This window comes from Stigmatopora nigra, chromosome 15, assembly GCF_051989575.1.
Source record: "Stigmatopora nigra isolate UIUO_SnigA chromosome 15, RoL_Snig_1.1, whole genome shotgun sequence".
Lineage (NCBI taxonomy): Eukaryota > Metazoa > Chordata > Actinopteri > Syngnathiformes > Syngnathidae > Stigmatopora > Stigmatopora nigra.
In genome coordinates, this window is record NC_135522.1 from 4,082,301 (window position 1) to 4,105,091 (window position 22,791).

The 22,791-nt window shown below is 35.9% G+C and overlaps 2 protein-coding genes across 5 annotated transcripts in view; both read right to left on the reverse strand.

Moving 5' to 3' along the window:
- LOC144208221 (voltage-dependent T-type calcium channel subunit alpha-1I-like) overlaps positions 1 to 16,436 on the reverse strand; it is an 89,604-nt gene extending 73,168 nt beyond the window's left edge. For 2 of the 4 annotated variants that reach the window (XM_077733951.1, XM_077733948.1), the window contains exons 1-2: positions 13,970 to 14,131; positions 13,403 to 13,838 (exon numbers count right to left, since the gene is read on the reverse strand). The gene's annotated coding sequence lies outside the window, so the exon portion shown is untranslated. Of the gene's footprint in view, positions 1 to 13,402; positions 14,132 to 16,258 lie in introns of those variants that run through there. The other 2 variants (XM_077733950.1, XM_077733949.1) reach the window with 2 other exon arrangements.
- Positions 16,437 to 19,347: 2,911 nt separating this feature from the next.
- On the reverse strand, positions 19,348 to 22,659 carry lgals2a (lectin, galactoside-binding, soluble, 2a). The gene is made up of 6 exons (XM_077733966.1): positions 22,553 to 22,659; positions 22,418 to 22,465; positions 21,698 to 21,847; positions 20,238 to 20,317; positions 19,975 to 20,146; positions 19,348 to 19,795 (listed from the first exon to the last, which is right to left on the reverse strand). Exons 3-6 carry the CDS (start codon positions 21,701 to 21,703, stop codon positions 19,649 to 19,651), a joined length of 405 nt encoding a protein of 134 aa, XP_077590092.1. The 5' UTR covers positions 21,704 to 21,847; positions 22,418 to 22,465; positions 22,553 to 22,659; the 3' UTR covers positions 19,348 to 19,648.
- Between the last annotated feature and the right edge of the window lie 132 nt (positions 22,660 to 22,791).

A 22,791-nucleotide genomic window follows, 5' to 3' on the forward strand; every position in this document is an offset into this window, starting at 1 on the left:
CATTCTTTCTTCAGTCTAAATCCTGTTATAATGTCATCATGATAAAATTACTACCATTGGTTTAACCAGTCAGGCCATCCATTGTACACTTAAGGAAAATATTGATAACTCTGTATACTGTATTTTCAATATATATATTTTTGGGGATTCCTAAAAAAACAACAATGTCTTCAATATTCAACATGAATAGTGCACAAAATTGCAGAAAACTTGCAAATTAGTAAGCAATAGCGCATCCAAGTAGGCAAGGCCGATGACATGAACTCATTGTTGGCAGAGTATCAAAAGTACATCATCTTTTTGTTATTGTTTTTTTTATCATCCCCAGATTGTCTCAGCAAGCTTCAAGGCTTGTGTCAATCTGGTACAAGTGAGTGTGTGCACTGCACGGCCTCTAACTAATCCATGGATGACTGTGAGCAAAACAGCATCCTAAATTCAATTACCTCAAACTTGGCTGAGAAAACTGTTGAGCAATGACCTTACATAAATGTCAAACTAAATTTATGCTCTTTTATTTAACATAATATTGATATTCAACACAAGAACAGATTCATCATGGCACCCTTTTGTCAAAGAGCCAAATGCAGCTAAATGGACAAAATGCCCATAGAGTACTTGTATGTGATTTCTTTTTGCTAGTGACCAGAGCAAGATACACTAAGTGCACAGCAGCTGCCACAAGTACTCAGGGGTTTTTACATTTTAAATATTAATTGAACAATTACCTTGTTGTACATGCACTTGAGCCTCCTTTTAAATAAAACATAAAAGGCATGGTATGTTCTATATTTATAGTGATTTCTCGCAATACAGAATGTGTTCTTTGCAAGCCTAAACAATCAACCTCTAACCTTACTAATGGATGACAGTCAGTATGTGCAATCTGGGGAAAATAGATCATAATTTTCCAAAAATATACATTCAGTAGACACATTTAACTTGTCCGCTTAGATCCAGACATTTCCACAGATATTGTATGTACAAAAATAAGTTTTACAAGGAGGTGTACTGCTATCTATGAGACCAATCTTTTACTTTTGCCTCCACAAAGTACTCTTTATTTTTGGCCATTTTGATACCCTAAAAAAATACTGTACGTACACATACACACACACACAAAGCCAAGTCGATATTGTGGGCTTGGAAATTGCTATTGTCTTCTGGATTTAGTTCCGATTCCAAGGTTTTCAAACAGCAAACTACTTGAATTGTAGGGGGGCCTATTGTGTAATACAAAAATCAATTGCTCTTGTTTCAAAGTGTGGTCCTGGTAGGCTAAACTGCAGCAACAGCAACAGCCATCTCAACAAGCCATTGTACCTTGTGGATTTTCTTTAGCCACTAATTATTTTTATTTCTTCATTATTTGCCACACTCAGTCTTCAACTTTGCAAGATCTAAGACTATCAACATGCATTATGAAATGAGAATTCTTGAATTTTCTAAATGCACACACTCACATATACACCATCAACAAAGAGCAAGGCTAAAATAACCACAGAAGTTTCCCATAGGCACAAATTATCTCCCTATATATGTCACACTGCTCTTTGACATATGAGGCATAATGCAGCAGTGACCCGCTCACATACGTCGGACAACTACATCTATATTTTTTCACAAAATTTCCCCTAAGAACATACAGCTACTGTCAGTCAATAAAATATTAAATATGACATGTAGGTTTGCAATTTCTATATTCATCTCACTCACCGTTAAAGACTCTTGGCAAACAGTTATTTGTGAAGTGCCATAGTCAGTAAAGAGTGAAGTGTCAAGTGTAAACAAACTCCATTTCTGAATACCAAAATGAAAAGCAGACCCAATTATCAAAGGGTTGATTCACCCACTGATCTTCAAAGACCAGTATGTCCATCTCATTTCTATTCCTCTTCTTATCCACAAACTACTTTTAACTACCTTAAAGGACAGTTAAAACCAAATAACTAAATAAAATAAAACCAATACTTGAAGGGTAATTCGGTGTTACACTTGGGTATTTGACCAAACCAAATTGAATGGTCTACACTCTCTAATTTTTTGCTTTAGCCCTGCATTTCTGATTAGCTTTTTGGAAGACAAACTTATACACCATTTTCCATATTTTTCTAAATGCTGTTACATTCATATTAATGTTAAAAAGTTCTGTACAATGTCTCAATTTGTGCTGCAGCTATATTGGCACATTTTTTTTACAAAGCTGGAAGTCTTATCTAAATTGGGCCACTTGGGAGCGAAAGAAAAACAAACAAAATAAATCACAATTGTGTCGCCTTAACTCTGACGTCGGAATCCAGCCTGGCACTCTCCTCTATACTTTTTTTATGAGAGCTGTGGGCTTTTATGTTATGTACTGTTTATGCTCTTTAGTGGGAGTGGAATGAAGGAGTTTAGCTGCTTAGTAGAATACTGTATGGACAATACAGAGAATTGTATAATGATTTTTTTACCAAAAAAAAAACATTTTCTATCCTTGTCAGTGTTGCGGATCGCTAGAGCCAATCACAGCCGACTTCAGACAAAAAGTGGTCTACACAAGTCCAAAATTTGCTGACTCCACTGAAAAGAGGCAGCATGTTTATTTTTGATGATTATTTTCATCCTTGTACAGACAAAGCATGCAAGAAAATTTAGCTTTGGCTCCATTTCAAAACTGTTCTTCAGTGAATTACATAAGGTTTGCTGTTTAAAAACTGCTGAACTACCAAACACTATTTTCTGCTCTACTCAAATGCTACTACTACAGGTACTACAGGTAAGACCCACACATCTCTGCATAGCAACAATGTATTTCAGTATGATAGGTTTGACTCATTTCCCCCACCCTATCTCTCAAGTGTTGCCCTAATAAGAAGCAGAGAGTAAAAGCAAGGGAGAATAGCCAGTTGCAAAAAACACATTCATTTTTATAAAGTTAAATCTGCAAATACATAGTAAAACGTTATTTTTTGATGTGTAAAATGTGTTTTTTTGTTAGATGAAGTGATTTTTCTCCCTGATAAATCTTTTTATAAGAATGAGCCATATTATGACTTAACTCCTGATATTCTTGCAATAATTAACTTTATTTATTTCAGTTACAAAGGAATTGCTTAGATCTACTTGTAGCATCCACATAAGTTGTCAGCAAATTGTCTCCTTTTTCTATCAAATTATAACTGGCCTGTTGCACATTTGTCTAACTTTCCACCTAACAAAAAATAGGGCAATAAGAGTTTGTCAAAGTAGCAAAACTATTTTTTATTAGACTAGTCCTCATGGGCTTTATAATAAATAGCATTTCTGTCCAATTGTGTGCCCCTTTTTTCCTGAACAAAAACGAAAGTGTCCCAAGAGGCCATCAGCCTCACCAGGGATGGACATTTTCATAAAGAAAATAATGAGAGTTCATGCTCTCCTTGATCACTTGTGTCTGCATCAACAGAAGATTAAACTGCCATCCTTAATTGCTTGCTCTACTTCTCAATAATACCAATCTATAAGGCAAGGGCAATCTGTTACATTGCAATTAATAAGTATCCTGTCTAACTATCAGTCTGGCCTTCTTCTATCCTTTTAGATGGTTTCTGGGAATAATGCCAGAGGAGACTGTTTGACACTCGACAGATGTACTGTAGTTCCAAATAATTTGCATTACCTCTCAGATATACTCCATAGTTAATTTCAAATCCAAGCATAATCTATCAGACTTGAGTTGAAATGGTAAATTATGTACAAGCAAGTTATATTTACATTCCATACACACCGTAAATAAATTGTAGATTCTGTCCACTGAAGATGTCCATCAAACCTTTATAATTTATTGGCAACAACCAAAATTACCAGTACAACTAATATTCAATTTGTTAAGGAATTAAAAAGGAGAAATTCTAATTAGAATTGCTTGATTTAACAATTGCCATCTGATCTATATTCCATAGGGTAATTTAATATTCTGTGTTGAACACTCAAGAGAGACAAAGGATGAGTCACTGTCAATCATTTTCCTGCTTTTCTGGATGACTTTAAGGGCTCCATACCTGAGTATGTGGAGACATATCGACATGTTCCATGCTCCATGTAGCCAAGCCATCCAAAAACCCACTTAATATTCAGCTCAACTCTTCCAAGCAAGGAATCCCAAAGACTCGCCTGTCAACTTTTTCTTCATCTCAACTTGACATAAGCAGGGGACAGTTTAATAAAATTCACAAGATAACGAAAGGATTGTTGGTTAAATGAGGCATGCAAGTGTGAGTGGGTTTGACATAGATTAATTATTAGACCCGGCTGGTGATCAACAAGCATGAACTTGGAGTTTTATTTATTTATTTTTTTGTGTATGGGTGTATTTTTGTCCAATTAAATGTGTTTTGACCAATAGAATTCATTAGTGTTGTGCTTATTAGTATTAATGTTAAAAAATAACCTAAAAATCTGAAAGAAAGAAAAAAAACTGAGAAAAAAATGGAATGTTATGTGTTATTAAAATGTGGCTTTTCCATTATAAATAGTTTGATATTTTATATATATATTTTTTAAAAACCACAGTAATTTGTCATGGTGTTCTTCTATAATTCCCATGAATATTGTATAGGTGTATTTATATATATATATATATATATATATATATATATATATATATATATATATATATATATATATATATATATATATATATATATATATATATATATATATATATATATATATATATATATATATATATATATATATATATATATATATATATATATATATATATATATATATATATATATATATATATATATATATATATATATATATATATATATATATATATATATATATATATATATATATATATATATATATATAAAGTGCCTGTGCAACCTTGTTTAAAATACATTTACTTTAAAGCCTGTGTGTATAAACTTGCCATTTGAAAATACTGTGATTTTCCTGTTGCTGTGCATGTGTGATTAGAGTTTTATGAGCAACAAGGGCTGATGATTCAAGGTGGCAGAAATGAGTACAGGCAAACACAGTCATCACCATCAGCCATGACAACTGTACCATAAGTCTTTCAGGTCCTGCTGTTAGGGTCTTCATAATATACGTGCGACATTTGGGAGTCAGCTATATCACGCAAATATGCAGCAGGAGAGTGCTACTACAGACCAATTGAGTTCTTAAATCAAAACAGAAAGACAGTGATGATGATATCCCTGAAGTTTCTATTCTGCAAATAATTTTTAGGACTGAAGGAAACAGATTCCTTCCTTTAAAAAATACGCTATTTATCTTCATATAATATTAGAAATCCTAAAGCACTAGTGGTAATGAGGTTATAGGTGGCAGGTGTATAAATCATCAAGTCAATTCATTCTAGATTGCTAAAAATCCAGACTAAAATATTAAAGTATCTCTCACCAGCAATCACATACAGACCGAAAAATGTTCTTTAACATTTAACAACAAATTTATGTGTCCAAGGGTATATACACAAGTACTCAACTGATGCATCCCGCTAGTTTAAAAATGTCAACATACCCTATATAGAATCTTGTGCCGTATATGACTCAACCCCTGTGGCTTTTTTTAATGCCATCAGTGTCACCTTCAGCGGATGGTTGATGTCATGCTTTATGACTAAAGCAATTATTAGTAATTCCACAACTTCAGTGTCACATCATTAGGATCCTTAACTAATACATTGCAACACATTAGAAGAAGGAGGAGTTTTAAAATGTCATATGAATGAGATTATGGTTTCATTTGAAATTTGCCTATGCTTTGAATTTGACAAATGATTAATCAATTAAATGACTACATGATCAAATTAAAAATGACTTGAATATTATTATTATTTTTTTTTAAAAATGCACATTATGGCACATAATTCTTGTATATTTTTAGGTTGGTGTTCCTATTCCCCCAAAGCTTTTCACTGAATAAACCCCACGTCCTCACAAAGTCATATATTAAATTGTGCACACGCACACACAACTGGTACAGCACGATCAATCAAATCTATCAACAAATAGACAGAGTGAGCGCTGACATTTACACCCCTGCAGCTCCCAGCTTTGTGTGAACTGTGGCCCTGTATTAATGTGTGTGTGTGTGTGTGTGTGTGTGTGTGTGTGTGTGTGTGTGTGTGTGTGTGTGTGTGCATGTGTGGAACTATCCAGCATGAAAGCAAGTTTGTGCCAAAGAATAAATCTGGTTGTGCCACAAAGCAGATCAAGATGACGAATCAAGCGTTTGAATGATATCACATGATGCTCCATCATGCGGGTATCTTTGATCGAGCAAACCTTTCCCTGAGAGCACAATTCAGTCTTTTTGACAGACTCATGTTTACAGAAAACAGATGTGTTTTCTTCCTGTAGCCACAGAGTATCAATGGCAGTAGGTGAACAAATGAGATATACAGGTAAGATTTCATTAGGAGGGATGAGTACTGAATGTCATCATTCATACATTGAAAGTGAGGATGGGCGGAGTAGAGCATTGCACATTATTACAGAAATGTTTATCAAACGTGCTATGCAATTTAAAGCAAGTTTAACTTTAGACTATTACAATGAGGACATGTTGGAAAAATACTACAAAATACAAGGTATACACGAATAAATGTAGTAAACCTTCCATTTCTGAATCCAGCAACTGTAACATTTTTTGTTATTTTATATACACTCTATATTTTAATACAGAATAGATTTTAAAAACATTTGCTTGGAAAAAAGTGTTACTTATAGTACTTAGTCTCATGTGTGTTATCCATAAGAACAAATGTCTTTCCTCCTCATTGGGAAATATTCAACTTTTGTTATGGCTATTATTTCTGAGCCTTGAAAAAAATGTCTACCATAATATGGCTAAACGAGCTTTAAAAAGGACTTGGAAAAAGAATGAGCTTATATGCACTACATTATATTGCTGTTTGTTCATCTTTCATTTCACCCATCCTGTATAATAAATAACATTTTTGCTATTCAATGACAAATGGCATTCATCAAAAAATGTGTCTGACCTTTAAGCAAAAGTATATTATCCATGTCATTTGTGTCCTCCTTCTGGCTCCTGCCTCATTAAAGCAACCTCACTGCTATCCACAGGTCTAGTTCAACAACAAAATCCTATTTGAGCTTCAACAAAAGCAATACTGACTTTCAATATTCTCTTCTTTTTCGAAAAGGAAGGTTTTATGAACATTCTAAGGCTATACTTGGACCACTCCATCTTGGAAAAGGTCACAATTTGTCATTACAGGAGGTCATTTGCTCCCATCACTAAACAGTGAGCAGATAGGAGTTGAACGATGGGACGTGTTGTCCGTCAAAATGACTTAGTGATGGTAGAACAGGCTTGGGGTCTGCCTTTCTCACTAGTGTCTCCAGTGACAGGTAACAAAACTGCTCCGGGAAAGACGTGTAAAGAGGTCACCGGCATATCTGCGTACGTCACAAAGTCATAGCGAGAAGGAATTCGAATGTGATGGAACATCTAAAATTCTGGACTAATAAAGTAATATCCTGCCTATTCTGAGTCATTGCAATGTGTAACAACAACTGTCCTATTTTTAAAATAAATATATTTCCAGAAAGAAGGGTCAAATAATGAGAAAATGCGAGAAAAAATATACTGAAGATGGAAGTCAAACAAAAAAAATGACTGGAGGCACAACTACTGCATTTCAAAATGAACTGGGGGAGAAAAAAAGTCAACTTTGCCTATGTTTACCAGCATAAAATCTATAAGGCACTTTTTTTCAGCTGCTCACAAGATATTTAATCAATCAAAACCATCTAATAATGATACATCTAATAATGCAATGGGAATATATTTTGTATTTCCAGGTAAGATTTACTAAAGTAAGTGAATGCAAGTAGATGAAAAATAATTTCTCTCTCTTTTCAGCTTCCGTAGATATGTTTTGCATGAATATTACGTTTCCGTTTTTACACCCAATTATTTATTTAGCTTTGAGAGAGACATTTCAAAGTCTAGTGTCTCCTTCCTACAAGGTGGAAGTAGATCATTTCCAAAGCAGCAAGTTCCTCAGGGACATTTTGACCAGAATTGAACATATCCAGAACTGCTTTTCACTCTCTGAACCAAATTTTGATCAAAGAGGTAAGATCATTTAGTAAGATGAATGATGAAATCCACATTTATGAAAATTGGGGGGGGTCGGTTATGTTCCTCAAGGACACGTTGATTAATCTGGGGGAGAACCAGAACATGTGACATGGTTGTCTTTCCCTGGGAATAGTATTAGACGCTTTACAGACACAGCATGGTGGCTGTGTGAAGGGGAACATCAGAAAGATAGCTCCATCCATTTTCTACACCACCTATCTACTTTAGGATCAGATAAAGCTGGAAACCAGAAAAAAAGCTTTGGGCACAAGACAGACTAGTCCCTACACTGTTCCGCAGTCAATCACAAGGTATCTTTTTTCAACAGACAGCCATTTAAACTAACATTGCCAACATGGCTGAGTGAAAACTGAACCCATGCAGACTGAAACCGAGTGTTACTATATCATTACTCTATTTTTCCTTGAATTGTGAGCAACATGCTCACAGCGAGAATTTTATTTCACACCAGTTGCTGCCTGTTAGAAAACAAACACTGCAATCTTCCTATTTATACTATCTGAACAGTACAGGTAAATAAACCAGTTCTACTATGTTTCTAGCCATGCATTAATTTTGGATTCATTAGCCATTCATACCAATTATAAAAATATAATCCAAGATTTTGTTTGTTTACAGAGGGAAATGCATTTATGCATAACTATCAATGGTTCATGCTAATCCCTGACATGACCTGTCACAAATCCCAATTCCCAACACTTAGAAACTGGATTCCATCCATCAATAGTATGTGGTGTGATGGGCCACACACTGCAGCTTTTCATTCCAGATTAGTGTGAGACGTGAGCCTGCATGGGTTTGTAACCATTGTTACACCCTGCTGGAGGTACGTGGATTAACTTCAAACAATAACAACACAACACAACCAAGTGCTAAGAAGTACACACATTTTAAACACTTTTCTCTTTTGGCTAAGGGTGAAGATTTTATTTTTACTGTTACCGTCTCGTATAAAAAGACAGTAGAGAAATAGATGTGACATAAATACTAATAGCAGGAAGACATAGAAGGGGGAAAAAATGCAATGGCTTCTGTCTTTGCAACAACAATCACTCTTTCCAGAGTGAAGCATGATATAATGATCATATTAAAACTGCCAAGGGAGACTAGTTGAAACAAGCAAGAAAGAAGGAAAGTGTTCAAATGTAACCAACTCTCTAATGTTGCCCCCCAACAAAAATAGCTACATGTCTGTTAAGGAATTCCAATTAGGACTAAGAAGGCAAATTGTGATTGGTGTAGCACATTTGACAACATTGTTACATTGTTGATAATCAATGAGTATCAATGAGAAAATCCTTGCAAAAAAAGTGTAATGAAAATAAAATTATTAGACACTGGGGCTAGTGTCAATACCATAATACCAACGTAACACTCCCATTCCTGCACTTTCTCACCAGCAGTTTCCATAGTTTACCTCACAGGTTAGTGAAGAGCCATATGCACCCATCAAAAGAGCCATATGTGGCTCCTTAGCCATAGGTTCTCTACCCATGGTGTAGCACAAACAACTATTTTCTTTAAAACAAACAATAGGAAGGGACAAAACAACACCCTAAACTATAAGTAATAAGGCACTATTGACTTCTGATTATTAGAAAACAAGTCCACGTTAAACAGTTCATTTAATCTATTGATATATCAATTCACTAGGGAACTCTCAACAATATCCAAATTAGACATGATACAACAATGTCTAAAAAAAATAGGTACCTTCAAATTGACAAGCTATTTTGTTCCTACTGGTGTATCTTTTTCTTGGAGTGACCACATGAATATTTCTGTGGATGCACTCTGTCATAAGCACACATACTTGAACCACTACACCGTTGGCCACACGCACTTGTGGTCATATTCTCCATGACACGATAGCAGGCCCTGTGGGTGATTGTCCATGAGTCAACTCAACTCTCTGGTGTGCCGGCAGGCATTTGTGACTCATATTTGCAGAGCGTGTTAAAAGAAAAAAATATTCCCCCCCAAAATTATAATTTACTGCTTATCATTATTCAGTTAAAAAACAAACTCTAAAAGCAATAAATAATGGATTCTCAGATAGATAACTGCTGAAATATGTCAAGATGGAGAATTACTTACTATAGGTAGTGGTTGTTGTTAATCAAGTTTATGACTATGCTTCATTGATTCTTTAATTGATTTAATACGAAATGATGTTGACATTTAAAATAATTACCGGCGCTTAAAGCAACAAAATGAATACAGTGGGTATTTTGACATTTACAACAATTTGTTGTTGAAATATTTTAGAGATTCAACTGAAAACAATTATTTTTTAATAAAAGTGCTTTTCTTAATGATGACTATGGATTAATTTTTATTAATACTATCATTTTTTTCAGGTTTTTGGGCCGTGCTTAATTGCCGCCTTGTGATACAATTCATCTTTAGAATTAAACAACCCTACATAAACTTAAGCTTTTAATGAATTATTATGATAAAGTGCAGTAAATTAAACCAAAAATAAATCTTCTCTTGGCATTTTACAATGTACAATTTCCTTAATCTTTTCCATCCCATCACATAGAAACAAGAAAAAGTATAGGACCATTTTTTTCTTTAATGCAAACATGACATTTAGCATTGGCCCAGGACATTGCGCTGCCATGACAACCAAGGTATTAAGAAATATATTTTATTTTACTGTAGGCTTTGACTATTTTAGGGGCTCAAATGTTCTCTGCTTATGTTATGACAAAGTAGTCTCCACTTTCCCAGGTCTAGTGGCATTTCATTGACACTTGACTAAAGCCTGATAACAGTGGATTTTTGTTTTCAAGATTTTGAAAGCTAATTTGGCCATTTATTATTCATTTTCCAGCTAATTTTTGTCTCTACAAAGTACACATTTCCATATGCAGTCCCATCCTTCAACCAAATAATGAATTCACATAAGAATCAATATATATATACACATATTTTATTATTATTTTTCTATTTTGCTTATGTTTTTGAGTTATCAGCCTTTTTCACACTGTTGGTGTCCCTGCCTCCACCTGCCACATTACCAAGACTTTTGTTCTTTACTGTAGAATATTGACTTTCGCTCTCAGTCTCCATCTTTCTCTCTCTCTCTCACCCTTTCTCTCTCCTTTTTTTCTTCCCTTTTTGGCCCTTAGTGTGAAGCTCTCCAGGCACAGTATGTGTCTGCCCTCAGCACACAGTTGCACAAGCATTGTTTCACCCCACTGGATAATGGAAGCATTCACAGCATCCTCCACTCACATCTGCCTGACGGTCCCGTTCTCTTCTTTTTTTGTTTTTATCCCCTCCAACTGTACGCTTAGCCTCTATGTCTCGTGACTCCACACTTGATCCCTCTCTCATCGTAACCCCCGTGTCGCTCCGATGCACTCGAAGCCTCCCCTTTGTTTGTGCCTCCTGGCCTCTCTCCCGTCCGTCTTTCTTGCGGTTGTTAAGGCTTATTTCTTATCTTAGCAGAAATGCATCTCATTTGTGCTTGTTCCAACCGTATCTTGTTACTTTCAGGTTGTTGAGAGTCACTCCTCCCTCTACAAATATCATCTACAAACTCACAGAAATTACAGGTGTGTGTGCTTGTTTCTGTGCAAATTCATTAAGACATTCATTATGGAAGCATGTCAGATACTCAATTGAACCTCAAAATCAAGCCACACTACCAAATTGACTCAAAACTTCAACAAAATAAGATTAGGAGTGAAGCAAATCTGATCACAGCGATTTTTTTCATTTTTTTGCAGCATTTCTTTCAAAAGAAACGCATTCCTGTTAAGAATTTGCATGTTTTTTTGGATAAATACTTTCCTAGCATTCCATCTGCTTCCCACATTCCAAATAAGTGGACTAATTGAAATGTCCATAGTTGTAAAATATGAGTTTATAGATTGTTTGGCTATATGTTACCAGTCATAGACTTGCAACCAGCCTCGGGGAAATCAAGTCTATCATTCAAAGTGAGCTGTGACAGGATGGGTTATATAAAGATACTAACCATAAAATAAGTCTGTAAAAAGATACTCAAAGAAAATCCACAAAAAAAGAAAGAACTCAAGTGTCAGTTGACATTCTTCTTGCCAGAGCAACTTGATTTTCCGGCATTGTCAGATTTGTCATCAACAAGCATAACTGGTTATCATCGTCATGATATGTATCAAAATTGAAGGCTCAGATCTTCTCAATTGTTCCAATAAAATGTCAATCAACATATAAGATAAGCTTTCTGTGTATTATGATCTCTTAGGTGGGACACCTTGGCTGAGAAAAGGACAAAGTAGCAAAATATCACCATTCAAGTGCATTGACAAGTTGTCCCAATAGGTCAGAGTTCATTGGAAATAATTGCCTCCTGATTGTTTACAGAGCTTAAAGACATTTTATGATTGTAAATCCTTTCAAGAAGAAGCTTGGGACTTGCAGCAATTCTGCAGCATGAAGCATAAAAATCATCCAAAGAGGGATGCCAGAGTGAAAGCCTGTCCCTTTTCACCATTACATTTGTTTATGTGTGCAATCCAATCATATTACTTGGAGCCTCAAATGACGGCAGCCTTATTCAGAGTTACTCTAATGCACTCTTGCACGAATAAACTCACTGGTATAGTGTGACAGTCAGACTACTTTAATACTACGTCACATCATCCTGAAGTGAAGTTTTTTTGCATCTTATTCAATATATTATATTCCAAGCCATACCACACGTGCATTCTATCAAGATTCAATATAGTTTGTAGCGGTTCTTATCAGGAATTCTTTAAACTACCATTTAAACAACACAACAACTATGAATACATTATATTCATTGTGAAGGGAGATTTACGTCACACCAACTATACAATCACACTCCCCCGGGCTTGCATGGATTTTCTCCGGGTACTCCAGTTTCCTCCTACATCCTAAAACCATGCAGGGTAGGCTTTAAATTGCCCCTAGTCTAGCTGTCCATCTCATTATAGCCTGCAATTGGCTGATTACCTGGTACCCAAGATTAGCTGGGATCTGCTCCAGCACCCTCTGCGACCCTTGAAGGTAAACGGTACTGAAAATGAATTTAAAAAATACCAGGAAAACAGCGAAAGAAGCATTTCAGAACCATGGACAGCACCACCAACCGCACAGTTTAGCCACAAGCATGAAAAATTCACATTTGAACACAAAAATAAGTTAATGCAATTTGACACCATCCCTTCCAAACATGTAGGTCTAATAGCCAAGTAACATCCCCTGATATTTCGATACATTTAAATCCAAATGTTATTTAAAAACAACTTACCTTGACTGTCATTAAAAGCGAAGAGGATGTCCAGGAATCACTGGACAATCCAGCCTAGAGCTTTTTGCTCCGAGGAAACCATCAAGAATCAGAATCCTCTGGCCATGATCAGTCCGTGTAAAGTCATTTTTTTGTCCTCCCAAAGAACCTCGCCGGAAAAAAAGCTGTCGTGCACACGCGCCGAAGCCCGGCTGTTGAAAATGTTGAGATATTTTTTTCTGGGTTTTTTTGCGCGTTGCAGCCCTCTGTGGCTCCGTCTGGTGCGCACCGGTCCTCCTTTTTTTGGACTCACATGTCGAATAATGTCTCCCACCTGACCAGGTTGTATGAAAGGGAGGGGTGTGCAATTCTGGGTCTCCAAATGTCAAAAGTTAATCAATTTGGAAATGTTGGCCTGACTTTTCTTTTCCACCTTCAGTCGCGTTGGTCAAGCATGCTGCAACACAAAAAAAATGGAAAGATAATAATTATTGGACCTGGCGTGAGTTATAATTGAAAGAAAATGTTTTTTAAAAAATGCAGATAGGTGTGCAAGAATCAATTTAGAAAGCCCTTTAGCGCATTTACCAAAAGGCGTTTTCTCGCAAATCTTCAACTTGGTGCAAAGGATAGAAAAAGAAAATCCGACGAATCTTCACTTCATCACGTGTTATTTCCTCATCCTCAGAAAAGCGACGAAATAGTTCCCGTGCGTTTTTAGCATAGTTTTTCTGGTACACCACATCGGCTAAAATCTCTTCTCTGTGAAGATACTGAATGTGTGTGCGCTTGTGTCAGGAGGATGGAGGGGTGAGGGGGGGCTGGATTTGGGGGTGATTGAGTGACGATGGTGATGCTTCTGATGGGTTAGATTGAGCGTAGATTGCTAAATGCCAACAAAGGTAACCACCCAATTCAAATGGATGGATAGACTATTAATGATAAATTAGTGTTCAAATCATTTAAATTGGCAGGACTATTTCCTCATTCATTTTCTGTACCACTTCTCCTCACAACAGTCATGGGGGGTGCTGGAGCCTATCCCAACTGCCTAATTGGTGGCCAGCCAATCACAAGGCACGAGAAAAAGGACAACAATTCATGCCCACACATATCTAGGGTCAAATTAGACTCTTTAACTAACCTACATGCTTGTTTTGGGGATGTAGGATGAAATCTGAGTACCCAGAGAAAACCCACACAAGCCCAGGTAGAACATGAAAACTCTACACAGTGAGGACCGACCTGAGATCGAATCCTCGACCCCAGAACTGTTTAGCTGACGCTCTAACCACTTCTCCACTGGGCCAGTGCACTAAGCTTAATAATTGGAGGCAGGCAAATGCATGTACGAATATTCAGGTTGAGTGTTTAATGTGTTTATGCAATGGGACAAATGGACACACCGTTGTAGCGTGAACGAGCTCGCCTGGAAACACCGGAGGTGGCTTTGCTGGGTGCAAACAACGTGGTTATGATGAGAGAGGGTGCGGGTATTTTGACACATGACAAGAAGATACTTTGGAGAAGGATTATGAGCACATAGCAAAATCCTCAAAATCCTGTATAATATGTGTCGGAAAGGGCTCTGGGGGGTTGACAGTTCAGGGAAAATATTTTAAATGAAATGGTTATATATGTACAATGAATGTTGTGGAAAGATGTAGCAAAACATATCTAAAAAGGAAGGGTTTTTTTTATGGTTCGGAAAGTTTTAGAAGAAAAAAAACAAGAAGAGGAAGGGTGACCTTGTATTAATGTTATATGTCTCACAGTTCTGAGCCTCATGATTTGGACTTCAGTGTGGATTTTGTGTACAAACGTGACTTTTCTCCGGGTTCCCTGGCTTTCTCCATCACTCCACCCCCCAAAAATGCATGTTAGGTTACTTTATTTACTTAATTTTAGAGAAATCTTGACGTTTTATAGCAAGGTTTGGGTTATACTAGCTTCCAAAAATGTATAATTCTGAATAAAGTAAGCAAAAGAGTTAAAAATGATGGTAAGTAAAAAGTTCAAACCTATATAATGAAGATTTATTTGACTAATAAGAAAAGCACCAAAAAATGTGTACTATATGCTGTTCATAGGATATAAGTATCTCTGTCTGAACAAGGATTGTGAAATAGAGGTTGCAGGGATTTTAGGTAAATTAAACATGATCACATGGCTTCACATGCCAAGTCAGTTCCTACTAAGTACCCCCTTCGGGCTTTAAACATATACCGTAAATTGGCGCGAGTCAATCTTGACACATGCAGTATATTGACAACAAACGTAGCACTTTCGTGAGCAAAGAGAAGGATGAAGGCATGAAAATTGTATGTTTTTTAGCCTTTGTGAAGCAATGACTAATTTACAGCACCAAGCGCAAAAATACCCCCACTTGCCAGCTTGAGGTAATGTGCGTTATTCATAAGTTGTGAATAATTGAAGTTTAGGGAGCACAGCTGGAAGAAGAAAAAAAAAAGGAGTTTGCTGACTATGTGTTTTGTCTGGTTTGGCACTTAGGAAAAATACAATGCTTGGGTCAGGCAAAATTAGGTGAATTACATGTTTTAATAACAATTAGGCTGCCTAATCCTATTATTATTAACAATTAATATCTTTCTGACTTACAATATTCAACTTTTCTTTTGCACATTAGTGTCATATTGGAGTATTTTAACTGGAAGATGCAGGGCATTCATAATGGGTACAAAAAGATAAAATTACATATTATATATTCATTTTTGTCAGGTTTTAGGATATATTTACTTATTGATAAGTGCATCAGATAAAAGAAAGGAAATGCAAGCATAATAAATTGTTTGTAAAGCCAAAAAACATTGAATTGTTTGTATGAGTAAAAGAATTGTTTGTCAGTTAGGCACTTACTTGTTCTGTTGATAATTATCAGGTGTGCAGGCAACAGGCTTGATCATACAGCATATATCAGGACCTCAGGAAGTAATACATGTATTATCAGGAGATGGATTTGCATCTAAATATGAATTATACTGTAAAACTTTTTAGATCTTCCAGATGATGGATGGATGGCACCATGTGGCCTTTAACCTGTACATCTTCTGGAAGGTTACAGTTGGGTGTCACCTTCTATCTTGTCCCCACTTTGTTTCTTTTGTTTGTATTTGTTGTTGACCAACAAGCCCCTCCTCATCCTCCCAAAGGATTAAGCTTTCTGCTAAAAGGTTTGTGGTCAAGGTAGTGAATACTTGAATTACAAAAGAGGCTTACAAAACCCTTCAATCGGAAATATAAAGGACAAACATACACAAAAATCAGGATCATGTGCACATATGATAGAATAATGTTTAACTTCCATAATTCCATAATGTTATGTTTGCAACAAGTTATATAAACATGCTGCCTGATGGATAGAAATAGTAGAAATTGTATCTAGTCTTATAGCTGACAATTCTTTCAAGTGAATTTCCTATTTGGTTGTTTTAAAACATTTTTTGCAGCTCCTGCAAGTTCAACAAACATCCATCAACTTGACAATGCGACAGCAAGTGAAGAATTTAAACCCATTTGACTCACTGTCAAGTTTATTTGCTGAATGTCTCCTCACAAATACAGACAGGGAAATTGTGTTCATGCATTTCTTACTATTGTCTCATTTCACAATTGGGTCCTTTTTTACCTAGCCAGAAAAGCCCCCACTCATGGGATTTTATAAATATGAAGCAAGTTGTACCTCCCATTAGAGTTTAATTCTATTACACAGCTGACTAGTGGAGAGAAAGTAGGTAGCGAAATATTAGATAAGTGTCTTTTGTTTAAATCGAGTACTTTCTGTTTCTACATTTATTTCATTTTTCCCCCCCTTGCAGACCTACAAATTGAAATTTGAAAGCATGCTCCGTATGCACATTTACATTTAACGGTAAGGTGGAATTTTAATAAGAAACGCGCAGGAAGAATGCAGCCCTGAGGCAGCAAGTATGAATAAACTTGGCTATGGAAGAAAAAAAAGGTAGATTATGAGAAACCTTTCTACAGAAACAAGATGAGATCAGGTTTGTCTGACTAAATTTATATTGTAGTGGACAGAATTCAGCTAAAGACAGGCAATTAATATTGGAACATGTTTGCTTCAAGGGAAAAAAATGTTAACTCACCTCTTCAGTAAGCTTATACTTCCCCAAATACACACTTGCTGGCACACGTATAGCAAGCCAGATTGGGTCATGACAGCAGATTCTCATAGCTGTCAGCTTTACTCTGTCTTCTGGGAGAAATGGGGAAAATCCTACTGAACCAATATATGGAATTTAGCTGAGTAATTTCATGTCACTATCCTACAGAAAGCTTTTTCTGTGCATCATTCCACTAAAATATTGTTAGTTGGTGGTCTCTTAATAGGCAACATAACAGTATTAAATCAGTGAATCTTACTTAGCCTGTGATTTTACATAGAATTGGCGAATTTTCATATTATTCAACTTTTAGACAATTTTCTGTGACTTACCAGTTCTCCCCAACCATTATAGTAAAAGTAATCTGTTTTGAGAAACATAATATTTTGATAGAGGAAATGTAGTTAAATAGAAAAGGCAAATATTAACTTAAAGATTTAAATTGCATTCAATTTTTCCTTCTGGATTGCATCAAGCATGAAAAGTTAAAAGTCTGACCATTGGATCTTGATCTCTCAGAGCTAAAACTTGGTCTGCCTGCAGAACATTGTCTAAATTCCTCTTTCACGGGAAATTTTGGATGAAAGATGATGACTGAGTTAAATACCAAGCTTGTGGACCCTTATACAAACATGCTAACCACTTGAGGAATGACCAAACTCCATGTCCTCAATTAAATATTCAACAATCTAACATCTTACTGTTTCTCCAACAAAACAGGCTATATTTTGCATAGTTGTGTTAATATTCTACTAATCCAAAAGTTCTCTTTGCAGGGAAGACATGAATTTGACTGCAGTGAGCACAAGATGGGCCCACACATGCCTCAATGTGGCTGATAGCTTTGGTGCAGAAATTTGAAGTCGTGCGGGTGCTAAATATAGGTTTTATGTAAGCTGAGGTGAATCATTTTTAGTCCACATATTTCACATTTACTCACACACCCATGAGGTGACACTACACAGGGTAATGTTTTGAGAGTGTGTGTGTGTGTGTGTGTACTTTTCTTTGAGCTGTGCCATCTTTGACATCCTGCTTTTATTCTGTTGACACTGCCGTGTTTGGATATTAAAAAAGAAAAAGAAGCAATCATATTAGGACTTGAGGATCAATGCACATGTGCACAAAAGGAACCCTATAAATATTTAATATTATTGCAAACATGACTTTTTTGATTGCTGGGCTCAATATGGGGGTTGACATTTCAGATGAACTATTTACAACCATTACTACAAGAATAAATATTCTTAAACTACATATTTTGTATTCTTTTTTGAAGCAGTTGAGGGTTGAATTTGAATCATTTAATTTACATTAAATTTCCTATAGTATAATGTATTTTTTTTGTTAGTGTAGGTATTATAGTTCAAAGAATAGCAGCCTGTTGACATGTATGGCTGGTTTTTGCTCCCTCCCCTCCCAAAATCAGTGTCGTTGCCTCTTGTTACATCATGAAATTAAAATAAAATCATTTGCACATCTCTTCCTCGCTAGTCTAGCAATCAAAATGAGCCATGATGGGATAAAAGAACAATGTCTTCTCTTATATACCCAACCAAAGTCACATTAAGTAGAAAAATAAAGCAGTAAAGTCAAGTATCTCTAAATTTTACACTTGCAAATAAGCATATAAACTTCTTTTAAAATGCATATTTGTTTTGCAGGGAGAAATTAACAGGAGAATAAAACATTAAGGGACTCCAATTAATATTAAATAAATCTTTAACCTGGAAAAACATACCTTTTTGTTGCAATGATGACATCTTGTGGTGAGTTTTTGTCATAGCTCAAATATGTATCTGGGGAAAAAATGGTCAAAGTCCCTGCTTTTTTACCCAGCTTTATTAAAGTTATTGAATGCAAACATCAATAGAAGATGGAATGTTTGTTAATGTAAACTTGGATTATAGTCCTTATTGGGTAAAAAACAAAAACATTTTGGATAGGTTTAAATTTGAGCCAATTATATTATAATATTGTAAAATATTGTTCAATAGGTAGTAGCATAATCAGTTGCTGAGTCAATTTGGTAAGACACACAATTATGTGTTTAAGCGAATTAAACGGGGTAAAATGAGCACTGTGGAAATTGCCAATTTTAAACAATAATCTATATTGCTGCGATTTATTTAATCTCGAAACTGGTGACACGAACATCTCCATTGAAGCTAATAAAAGAGTATTTTTCTGCACCCATGCGGTTGGGAAAATGGATTTGAGAGCCATCTGACAAGTTGACTTGGAATTCCGTTGGAGTGAATACAATGGTGATCTATGAAAGAAAACAATATCAATATTATCGAAAACTGGAATTTGTTCAATATAGGTAATTTAGAGTAACACTTTTAAATTTCTCTTAAGGTTTCTCTTAATAAACTAAAGTCCCATTTGATATTTTAAAACTATTGAACTTCATCACTTCTATTATAACTAGAGGGTAGGTTTACATACCTTGAACTCCTCCCCCAGCTGGAATGGAAAACCTCCTTCGCGGTGTTCCTCGCACCATTTGCCATCTTGGTAAGAATTGCAGACCACTGCATTCTCATCTCCATGCGCGTTGAAACGTGGGTTGATGTGCATGGTAATGTCCTTCTCGTTTGGCCCAATGTTAAGTGCAAAACTGCAGCACACCGACAAAAGGAGGAAAAATATTAGCAAAATATTGAAGTACGTCAATGAACTGTCCTTTTAGATGACAAGCAAGTACTTACTTAGTAGCATCAGGTAGAGGCTTTCCAACAATTGTCATTGTCTGGCCAACCTTGAATGACATGTTCCTAACAACCATCCCCTGTGCAGTAGAAATAAGACATATTAGCATATGATGAAATAAATGTACAAAATTCACTGTAAGATTCATAATAAGTGACTAGTATACTAATCCTAAATTTTATGATCTTTAATGAAACGACTGTGCAAGGACCAGCTCTAGATTTTGTGAAGTACTGTCCCACTCCATTTTCCTTACTACGCCACATCCTGGCAGAGTCTATAAACTTTATGGTAGTAATTATGATACTGTATGTGGTGTCAGAATTTCCTCAGATTTGTTTCGAGGGGGGAAAAGGCTGGGTTTAGCTAGAAAGATGAGCATGTGGCAGTATGGAAAATCTGATGTGTCGAGATTAGGACAACTCTCATCAAAAAGGAGTGCAGGACTTTGATTCATTCATAAAAAAATATTAATTACCGTCCATTATGAGAATAGAGGCAGGAGAGAGAAAAAAGGAAATGCAGCAGTGATTTAAGGATTTTCATTGTACTGTTCATTCACATGAAGGAAGTATTTTTAATTTAGGATTAATCTACTAACAAGTATTAGAAGATTTAAAAAACCCAGATTCAAGCAGGGAGATTGAATATAACCTTGCTAGGGATTAGAAAGTCATACTAATGGAAAATAAAAGTGTGCTTAAAGAAAGCCAAGATAGGAAAGACAGTAAAAAGTATGTGTGCAACATTCTTTCCATGTACGAGTTCAACTGCCAAGTGGGTGAGTGCAACAAATGGCAATGGGCTTTATGGATTTTTCAGTTGCGGATTTCAAGATGCCTGCTATATCACAAAATAGACTTTCACAAAGATTATAATGATCAGTTTGGATTAGGCATATGTGACCTAAGTATTCATCTAAAAAAGTATATATATATTTACTGTCTTTCACTATTGAGTGTTTTGGAAGTCTGCTTTTAATTCTTCAGCTCATGATTGTCAAGCTCGTGATCAGCACAGTATCCGAAACAAGCAGAACTCAGTTTCTGAGATGACAGAGATCTCAATAGTTTTATATAGTATGTTTCACTCTTTTGACATTCTCAATATATATGGATAGAATGTTGAAACATGAGAAATCCAACAATTGTAAGCAGTGTCTGGGAAACAGCTGAGAATTCAGCCATTAGTTGGCAAACTCCCACTGAGGCACTGCAGAGAATACTTTGTCCAAAAAAGGTAACGCATTGCATACATACCCACCCCCCCCAAAACCCACCCAAAAAGTACTAAAAATAATAATAACATCATAGAAATGCCCTATAATTGAAGAATCTTGATATTTCATGTCAAGTACTTGTTCTACATGTAAATTATTTTTGTGCAACATTAAAAAACAACACTGGATACCAACTAGTTATGAATTCTTCGATTGCAATTTAATTAGACTTTTACTTACGGCCATTGTGACTTCGGATGTGGTCAACGAGCAGCTGAGAAGGAGAAGTGATAAGTGCAGGGCCTCGCCCCAGCGTCCTCAAGAGGTTTTTATGCAGAGTGGGAGGTATCTTCATTACAGTGACAGTGAAAGTAGCCAGAGTACTTCAAGCTGTGGATGACATTGACCAATGAGCTCACAGTAAGGTTAGAAACCACTAATAACAGATTCAACAAGCAACTGCAGACCCAAGTCCACTAGAGCTAATTACTGCTTGACATTACATGATACTGTCACAATGTAATTGTATTGAGACTCCAAGCTGACGGGCCAGAATAGAAATGAATTTGTCACCAAGGAGACAACTGAAATATTTAGCTCAGCTGAACGTGGTAGAGCCCACCAACTGTATTTGGCTTGTAAAAGGATCAGATGACAGTCAGCCTATCTTGAAGTGGGTTGTGACTTCTGTTTGAACCCAGAGTGTGCTGAGATTAATGCAGTTTAATAACAATGAGAAGCATTGTTTTCTTTTGCACAGATCAGCAGATAGAAATCAGTATGTTAGTCACAAAAGCCATTATTGATATTTCATGAAAATGTTTTGTTGTGTTGTTTTCATTGTGGGTGACCTATGTTACATGCACTGAAGACAACAGTATGATAACTTGATGTGTTAGTTTTGGAGAAAACCACAAATTTTAACCAGTTTTAATCTTCTTGTTTTTGAACTCTACTTACCATTAATTTGCAGAAGTAACTCATACTCAGGAAAACAAGTCACAAGATCTAAAAAAATAAATGGGAGCATTGTTACACAAGTTAACAGAACATAATTCTGTGCAGATGGTGTATGTTAAGTTTTTAAAAACCTACCTATGATTTTTTAAAGGGTTGCAGAAGTTTAGTGTGGTATAAAAGATGTGTTTTTGGCCGGGGTATTGTCATATTGTAGTCCTGTTGTAGTTCTGGTAGTAAATCCATGAGTACTATGTACTGACAGTTTTTTTTGGTAGTGGACGGTAAAGTAGACATGAAAATCGACCTGGAGGGACAGATAAGCAGAAAGATGAGTCTGAGTTTGATAGTGATAGACGTCCTTCTGCTATGAATTA

Bases quoted from the DNA above. Each gene is read 5' to 3' on its own strand.
- lgals2a (XM_077733966.1), bottom strand. The intron at 20,147-20,237 runs GTAAGTACTTGC...GGTGTGCTGCAG, and splicing joins CCTCTACCTGATGCTACTAA to TTTTGCACTTAACATTGGGC. The intron at 19,796-19,974 runs GTATGTAAACCT...TTTCTTTCATAG, and splicing joins AGCTGGGGGAGGAGTTCAAG to ATCACCATTGTATTCACTCC.